Source organism: Sminthopsis crassicaudata, chromosome 4 (assembly GCF_048593235.1).
Source record: "Sminthopsis crassicaudata isolate SCR6 chromosome 4, ASM4859323v1, whole genome shotgun sequence".
Lineage (NCBI taxonomy): Eukaryota > Metazoa > Chordata > Mammalia > Dasyuromorphia > Dasyuridae > Sminthopsis > Sminthopsis crassicaudata.
The window spans coordinates 307293272-307302776 of record NC_133620.1 but is presented as its reverse complement, the minus strand read 5'-3'; the positions used below and the strand labels follow the sequence as shown (position 1 = coordinate 307302776).

Sequence of the window (9505 nt, the reverse complement as noted above, 5' to 3'; positions counted from 1 at the left end):
ATGCAAGATTTATTTATTTCAGGGAGACTTCATTGCTTTATTAGACATAACTTGGTGTCTCTCAGCAGCTACAAGAATGAATCCCAAGCAAAAGACCTCTTTATAGCTTAAAATACATAGTATCAATACATATTTGTACAATTAAATCTATAAGGTACATTTCTTAGAGTTAATCACTACCAGTATATCTATCATTAACAAGCTCCTTTTTTTGCCACTTTTCCACTTGCTGGCCTTTATTTACCACTATTTTAAACTGGCCTATGACCATCCCATTTTTCTTTGAAGGCACTCCAAGCATTACATATAGAAATTATTTTGAGATTAAATGATTAAAAATCATAAGGGTCAATATTGAAAGGTCACTATAAGCATTTCTTTTCCCCCTTCTCTTTCTCACAGCCTTATTTTGCTATAAGGTTTTACACCAAGCAATGAACCTAAGATACAGAGCCATGAAGTACAGTCCACTGATTAATAACATATATATATATATATATATATATATATATATATATATATATATATATATTACAATGACCCTATAGACATGTTAAGAAACCTGAAAACACTGAAAATTAGTTATGTGAAATTTCACAAATATTTTAGACATGAACAAATCAGGCATTTTATTTCAAAACAGAACATGTGATCAATTAAATATAAAGGTGTAACTTTAAAGTGTACCTGTTATTTGAACAGTAGGTATTAAAATAACTTTGAAAATCTTAGAACTTGCAATGGAGAGCACCTTCAACTTGGAAAGGAAGAACGCTATAATAAGGAATGCTGTCAAGCTCTTTAACTAAAACTCCTAGAGTTGTGGTGGTGACATTAGCTCTAAGGGATCAGCTTGCTTAGTAATAATTATATCCTGGGGAAAAAATAGTGAATAACTTCCCTACTTTCTCAAGACACTAATTTATAGTAAAAAACCAGTTTATAATTCATGGTGTTGGTACCAAGATATGATAACAAAGAGGAACTTGCACAGTGCTTTATACATAATTACTACTCACTACTTCTTTTTTAGTTTCAATAGTTCTCCTCTATCGTGATATATTGATAGCTGGAACTATTCAGTGAACTTCTTGCCTTCCACGTTACAACATAAATTTCTTGAAAGTAGGAATTAGTTATCTGTATGCCCAGTGATTAGCACAGGGCTAGGCACATAATAGGTACTTAATAATTATCAACTAGACAGTGCTAGAGACATGCCAATAAATCTACTTCTCCAACTATCTTTTTTTCTAGACTCCAAGATGACATGGGTGATACCCATCATCCTGTTTGCATGTGTTATTATAACATATTCTCATAATATTCTAAAATTTCCCATTTTACAGCTACATTTTGACTATTTCCAGACATCTGTAAACTCTCTATAAATTAGACAGCTTTGGATTTTTTTTTAAGTTGGATAACTGCATTCATAATGCATGGAGTCTTATTTACCATCATTCAATCCTTATTCAGTACAAGAATTTATTCCTTTCTTGACTTAAGTGCCATATCTGCTTTTCATTGTTTGATTCTGATCATGTTCCTACTCAATAAATTCTAGTGGCTCCTTATTACCTCCAGGATCAAATGCATAATCCTATGTTTGGCACATCAAAGGGCAACCCACCCTCATTTCCCTCACATTTTCATTCTTCTTACACCTTACTCCCTGCTAAAGTCTTGTCAATCCTGTGACACTGGCCTTGTCCCCCATGTCTGGAATGCTTTCTCCCTCATCTTTGTTTACTGGCTTCCTTCAAGTACCACTAAAAGTCCATTTTGTCCAGGAAACCTTTCTCAATCCTTCCAAATGCGAGTGCCTCCCACCTTTTTATTATTTCTTTTAACCTGTATATAACTTATCTATTTAAATTATATACATAACTGTTTGTTATCTCCCTCATTAGACTGTGAACTCCTTGACAGCAGATATAGTCTTTTGATTCTTTTTCTATGCCCAGTCTTTTGCAAAGTGCCTAGTACATAGCACTTAATATATACTAACATTCTTTTGTTCTAGATTTTAAGGTCTTTCTCTTTCTTTTAAGCTACCCATTAAATTCCTAGCGTTTGATTTGCAAACAAGATTTTGAAAAAAGAAGACATAATTTAAGAGTCAGATTTGGTCTTTACAGTTTTGGTGTTGCATTTTTACTAGGACACAAAATCTGTCTTTGAAGGTACCCATATTCTCGATACATAAACAATTTACTTGTCTAACATGGAAGCAGAGGAGATATGTTTACAAACAGGAAATTTAGGAATAAATATCAAAAATCAGGTTAAGATTATGAAAGTTTATAGAAAGGTGTGACAACATAGAGATAGGTAAAGTAGAAACAGTGACTACAGATCTCCCTCATTTTCCACAGGGGCTATTCTGATGTTAAAAGGGAACTATTTAGTTTATTAAAACTAAACTGATTTCCCCCTACCCCCCATTACACCATCTTTTCTGATGAAAAAGATCCAACCTCTCAAAGAAAACTTTTACATTCATGACATTGATAGGATTTTTTCTTCACTATGTCTTCGCTGATGCCTAAAAAGATTTGAGCTTTGACTATAAGCTTTCCCACACTCACTACATTCATAGGGTTTTTCCCCAGTATGGATTCTCTGATGATTAATAAGCCCAGAATTCTGACTGAAAGCTTTCCCACATTCATGACATTTATATGGTTTTTCTCCAGTGTGGATTCTCTGATGTTGAATAAGGATTGAACTCCGGCTGAAGGCTTTCCCACACTCATCACATTCATAGGGTTTCTCCCCACTGTGGATTCTCTGGTGTAGAATAAGTGCTGAGCTCTGGCTAAAGAGTTTACCACATTCATCACATTTATGCTGTTTTTTACGAGAGGGATTTCCCTGTTTTCTTTCAAATCTGCCTTCACGCTGACAGATTTCTCCATATTTGAATATCTGAGCAACGTCTATATTAAGAGTTCTGGAAATATCATCCTGTGGTTCTATACCTGAAGAAATCTCCTGATCTGGAAGGGACTCCCCATTCTCAGCCTGAGCTTCACCATCTGAAACAACAGAAAATACAAATGCTACTTATTCCCTGGGTTTTGAGAAAGGAACCTATTAGAGATAGAAGAGTATACAATAAAATAAAAATATGTTAATGTTAAAATTCATATAGTTCTGTAAAATGTTATAATGATAAGGTTGAGTGTGAAAGAGAAGGTAAAACAAAATTGCCATTAATCAGAATTGGGAAAATATTAAAAGAATAATAAGGTAATCAAAGGCAGTAAAAAAAAAAAAAAAAAAAAAGTTTGTCAAAGTGACTAGAAAAGCAGTGAAGGGCCTTATTAAATGAAGAGATTAAGTTAGGAAAAAACAATCAGTAAAGAGAGAGAAGATCAAGTGGGATGGAGGACTTCGGGAAATATGGATAAAAGAATATGGTTAAAGAACTAATGAACCAGGAATAATGAAATTTTCATTTTTTATTTGAATTCTGATCTATACTAATTGACAGAAATTTAAAATAATTGCTGGAGAGGAAAATAAAAATGTAACTAGCCTTTTAAAGAAAGTAAAAATATAGTGAGAGTTCAATGTTACTTGACATGTTTAAACATGACATCATATTTCAGGTTATTTGGATGAAATATGTCTTCAGAGGCCTTTTCTTATACTGTTTTGATAATTCTGAACTGTTATAATATTCCTTCATTTTAAAGGAGTAAGAATTCAAGCATGAGATGAATGGTGATCAATTAGAGCTTATTTCTGAAATGTATAGGCTAAGAAGCTATAAGGCAGGGAGGCAGATAAAGGGAGGGACACAGAAATCTCATATAAACAAAACTATCACTAAAATTTTAAATAAAATACAGAATGTGACTGAATATTAGAATGAAGTGCAGTACACAGGATAATAGCATAATAATGACAACCATAAAGAGACAAGCTTATGATATATATTAAAAGTAAATCAAATTAACTACTTTAACATTTAGAATAGATCTTGGTAATTTGAAAAATTGCTCTTTCTGGATAAACAAATTGTCAAGGAAAAGACTACAAGGGGAGAAATAATCAATGCACTTGACATGGAGGAATAAAAATTCCTAAAAGCTCATCATAATCAGATAACAAGAAGTTATCCTAAAAGATTATACCAGGAGATTACACCACCAAATATCCCTGGAGGCAGTTTTCTTGCTTAGAAAGAGCCATTTTCTAATGAAAGGTAGGTAAACAAGCAAGAAAAGTTTTCTAGGACACTACTGACAAAGATACCAATATTTTGTGCTATATATTCTAAACCAGGTAAAAGCCAACTCCTTACCACTGTGTCTTAGAGAATGAAATTCCCAGGCTTCCCACTTAAGCTCATTCTCCATAGATAGGGGCTGTACATTTGATGATTCCTCGGCCATTTCCTGAGGTTCCATTTCCTCTATAAGGTCTTCCTGTGCTCGCCCACTGAATGAGACCTAGAATCAATGTGGGGGAGTGGGTTGAAAGAGAATCACAGGTGGAATTGGAAATAAAGCAGAAAGAAAAAATATATATATACCAGGAAAAATCAACAGGGCAAAAATAGTCTCATTCTATCACCTAGAAATGGTTCAGATAACAGGAAAAAATTGATATACATTGGGACCTCTAATTCCAAATTGGTTAAATGGAGTTCATTGAAACTCAGTTATCTTATATAACTGTTACATATATGCCCCCAAACAAGTCCAAAGGTTTACACCCATACTCTCAATCAATAAACATTTAATAAGCTACTATATATTCCAAGCACTGTCCTAAATACTGGGGATACAAAAGGAAGTAAAAGACCATTCCTGTCCTCAAGGACCTTATAATTTAATGGGAAAGACAGCATGGGAACAAACATTTCTACCTACATAGAATAAACAGGAAATAATTAACAGAGGGAAAGCATTAAGAAGGGTTAGGGAAATTAGAAGGTGGGATTTAATTAAGATTTAAAGAAATCCAGGGAGGTCAGTAGCCATAGAGGAGAACAGATAGCATTCCAGGAATGGGGGGCAAGCAGAGAAAATGCCCATACATATTGTCTTGTGTGGAACAGCCAGGAGGCCAGTGTTACAGGACTGAAAAGTATGTGTAGGGAAGTAAAAGAAAAGTGGAAAGATTGGGGGGAGGTGAGCCAGTGCTGGATTACATAGGTCTATGAATACTAAATAATGTTTTTTGCATTTGCTCCTGAAATCAATAGAAAGAAAGCCCCAGCAATTTACTGATAGGGGTGTGTTTTTGGGTGTGACATGACAGTACTTCAAGTACTTCAAAAAAATCACTTTAGGGATTAGAGGGAGAATGGACTGGAGTGGGGAGATAGATACTTGAAGCAATTTATAAAAATAATCTAGGCATGAGGCAATGACAGCTTTGCACAGAGGTGATGACAGTGTAATAGGAGAAAAGGGGACATACAAAAGAGATGTTGCAAAGGTGAAATTAACATGCCTCTGAAACAGATTGGACATGGTAAGAGATAGGGAAGAATCCAAGATGACCCCCCAGGCTGTGAGCCTGAGGGATAGAAAGATGATGTTACCCTGCAAAGTAATGAGGAAGGTGGGGAGCAAGTGGCCAGGGGCCAGGATTTAGCAGTAAGATGACTTCTATTTTGCATATATTAAGTTTGAGATTTCTACTCAATTAAAGATGTCTTTAGGCAGCTGGAAATGCAGAGAGAGATTAGGACAGGATAGGTAGATTTAAAACCATCAACAGAAAGAAGATAATTAAACCCAAGAAAATTGATGAGATTATCAAGTAAAGCAGTATAGAAGAGGGCCAAGGATAGAACCCTGAGGGACAACTACAGTTAGAGGGTGTGATCTGGAGGAAGATCTGGCAAACAAAGGAAAAGTAAGAGCAGTTGGTTAAAAAAACTCAGAAAGAAAAAATATTAACCTCTCCCCCTTCCTACCTGATGTCCTGGCTCATCAAGCTCTCTCTCCAAATCTTCTAGAATGGTCACTGCCTCTTCTCCATTTTCTGGATGATGCTCTCGAACCCAAGTCTGGAGTTCCTTGGGCAAGATGGTCAAGAACTGCTCCAGGACCAGTAGCTCCAGGATCTGCTCCTTTGTGTGCCTCTCTGGTCTAAGCCAGAGACGGCAAAGCTGACGGAGCTGGCTCAAGGCTTCCCGGGGCCCTGGTGAATCCTGGTATCCAAACTGCCTGAACTGCTGGCGAAAGATTTCTAGACCATGGCAGCTGTTCCAACGGACACCAGATTTTTGTCCATAGGTGCGGTCCTCTTCAATCTTCACTCTCAAAATACTCTCTTTTTCAGTTAGAGTAGGAGAAATCAATGTGGAATCTTCACTCAATTCTGCAGACATTCTGAATTAGATTATCTTGAAGGAAACTTACTTCAGCTGAAGTCCAGTCTTAAGTTACCTTTAGCTTTTCTTCAAAGCCTCTCTTGGAGTATTAAACTAAAAAAAAAAAAAAAAATCAACAATAACAAATGACTAATCCTAAAATTTAGACATACATATGATAAAGACTGGTCAGAAGCTAGTCATTCAGCAAGGATATTTGTTTTTCTATGAGATGGAAAACCAAGATTGAACAAAGAAATATTGGCATTTATTCCTTATAAAAAGCACAACTTTATAAAATGAAAAATTTGGTCATGAGTACCAAAACATTCTAAAATGGGTTTTTGGTTTTGATTTTTTCTTTTTTAACTATATATGGGCTTGGTAATTTTAAGGCATTAAATTGCTTCAATTTCTTCATCTGTAACAGAAAAGGGAAAAAGGTATTTGTACTTCTTTCCTCACAGATGTGTTGTGACAAACTAAAATGGAATGAGCATTCCTACGGTAACTATGATGTACCTGGCACGATGCCTCATTTCTTAAAATTTCAACTGATTGAATTATTATCTACATTTTACAGTTGAAGAAACTTAGAATGAGAGAGTTGTCCAGGCAACTCTGAGATACCACTACACACCTCTCAGATTGGCTAGGGTGACAGGAAAAGATAACGGTGAATATTAAAGGGGATGTGGGAAAATTGGGACACAAATATTGTTGGTGGAATTGTGAATACATCCAGCCATACTGTAGAGTGATTTGGAACTATGCTCAAAAACTGATCAAACTGTGTATACCCTTTGATCCAGCAGTGTTACTAGTAGTAATTTATATCCCAAAGAGATTTTAAAGAAGGTAAAGGGACCCAACATGTGCAAAAATGTTTTTGGCAGCCCTCTTTGTAGTGGCCAGAAACTGGAAACTGAGTGGATGTCCATCAATTGGAGAATGGCTGAATAAATTGTGGTATATGCATGTTATGGAATATTATTGTTCTGTAAGAAATGACCAACAGGATGATTTCAGAAAGGCCTGGAGAGACTTACATGAACTGATACTGAGTGAAATGAGCAGGACTAGGAGATCATTATATACTTCAACAATACTATATGATGATCTATTCTGATGGATGTGGCTCTCTTCAACAATGAGATGAACCAAATCAGTTCCATCTGTTCAATAATGAATAAAATCAGCTACACCCAGTGAAAGAACTCTGGGAAATGAGTGTGAACCACTACATAGCATTTCCACTCCCTCTGTTTTTGTCTGCTTGCATTTTTTATTTCCTTCTCAGGTTAATTATACATTATCTCAAAGTCTGATTCTTCTTGTGCAGCAAAATAACTGTACGGATATGTATACATATTATTGTATTTAACGTATAGTTTAACATATTTAACATGTATTGGTCTACCTGCCATCTAGGGGAAGGGATGGGGAGAAAGAGGGGAAAAATTGGAACAAAAGGTTTTGCAATTGTCAATGCTGAAAAATTGCCCATGTATATATCTTGTAAATAAAAAGGTATATATATTAAAAAAAAAAAAAAAAAAAAAAAAAAAGAGTTGTCCAGAGTCACAAAGTTAATAAGTATCTGAGGCTGGATTTGAACTCAGGTCTTACTAATTTCAGGCCCAGTGCTCTATCCACTGTGCCACTGCCTCTCAATTATAGAATCTCTGTAAATTATAAAGAGCAACTTAACATGAGAAATTACCACAAATTCACAGTCATGGAAATGACTGTGAAAACAGTAAAATATCAGCTAATATGAAAAAGTGTATAACAAAAATATGAAGGAAACCTCAAATGCATGGATCAGATATGGGAAACAGCTATCTATGAGCTAATTGTGGATAATGTATTCATTGATCTCCAGAAAGCACTTCTTAAAATCTAAAGCAGTTCCCCTAATTCTGTCTTCAAATAATTTTCAATATATATAGTATATAATCATTAAGCAGGATGAAATAGATGGTAGAATAAAATCTGTAATGCTGTGACAGCATTTGCTTAAATCTTATGAGAGTCTTTATTTGTTTTTTTGGTTGTGGGTAGTTAGCATAGTATATTTTTTTCTCCAGTGACAGAAAAATTTTACTTACTTTATTTTGTTTCTGTCTTTACCTTAAATCTTCTGTATTTCTTTCATATTTATAAATAAACTGTACATGACTCAAGTCTACTCATTAACCACCATCAAGGTTTCATTATTCCTTTTCTAAAAGCTCAAATTGCACTCAACAGGAGAAAAAGACTCCAATCAACCATAGGAGTCAGAGACTAAAAAAAAAAAAAAGTCTAGTAGTTTTACATTCCTAATCTTGAGCAGGCACAAGGTCTTTGTTTTTAGAAACTTCTCTTCCTTACTCCACATAATTTATTCAGTTGCCAAATATTTACTTTTCTACCTAACTTCTCAAACCTGTAACCCCAACCTTGTACTTGCACACTCTAGTTCCAGGCCCACATCACCTACAGCATTAACTACTGAAATAGTCTCCCATTTTCTCTACTGGTCTTAATCCTCTACACTCTAATTGATTCACCCCAAAGCTATTAGAATGTTTTTTTTCTAAAGCACAAGTGTGACTAGTTAACTCTCTTACTCAACAAACTATTGGTTCTTTAAAAAGTTAGGATTAAATTCAAACAAATATCACATACAAAAGGGTTTAGATATTTTAAACCATTCACTATCTTTTCCCAACCCGCCTTTCCAAATTCATTTCCCCCCACATTCTTGTAATCCATCCAGATTGACCTTGTTGGTCTTCACATAGGCCACTCCAACTCTCCATCTTCTTGACTTTGCATTGGCTGCATCCTATGCCTGGAATGCACTCACTCCTCATCTGTCTCTAAATGTCTTTGTTTGCTTCAAAATAACTCAAGCAACACTTTTCTGCACAGAACTTTTTCTGAGATACTAGCACTCCCTCCAAAATTACCTTGTCTTAATTTTGCATATCCTTAATTGCATAAACTTCGTTTCCCTCGACAGAATATAAATTTCTTAAAAGAATGAATACTTTATTATTTAGTTGGTGTGTTCTCGGGACTTAGCCCGGTGCTGGGCACTTAGTATGTATTTTTTTAAAATGTTTGTTCATTTATTGGCCTGAAAGAGCAGTGCTTAATAGAAAACTCTTTGAGGAA

The 9505-nt window shown here is 35.1% G+C and overlaps 1 protein-coding gene across 5 annotated transcripts in view; it reads right to left on the bottom strand.

Moving 5' to 3' along the window:
- LOC141541022 (zinc finger protein 24-like) overlaps positions 1-9505 on the bottom strand; it is a 67426-nt gene that overhangs the window by 57208 nt on the left and 713 nt on the right. For 4 of the 5 annotated variants that reach the window (XM_074265080.1, XM_074265081.1, XM_074265082.1 and 1 more), the window contains exons 2-4: positions 5942-6454; positions 4316-4463; positions 2985-3041 (exon numbers count right to left, since the gene is read on the bottom strand). In XM_074265080.1, the coding sequence (XP_074121181.1) occupies positions 2985-3041; positions 4316-4463; positions 5942-6358 (622 nt within the window). In that variant the 5' untranslated portion in view covers positions 6359-6454. Of the gene's footprint in view, positions 1-1834; positions 3042-4315; positions 4464-5941; positions 6455-9505 lie in introns of those variants that run through there. The other variant, XM_074265079.1, reaches the window with a different exon arrangement.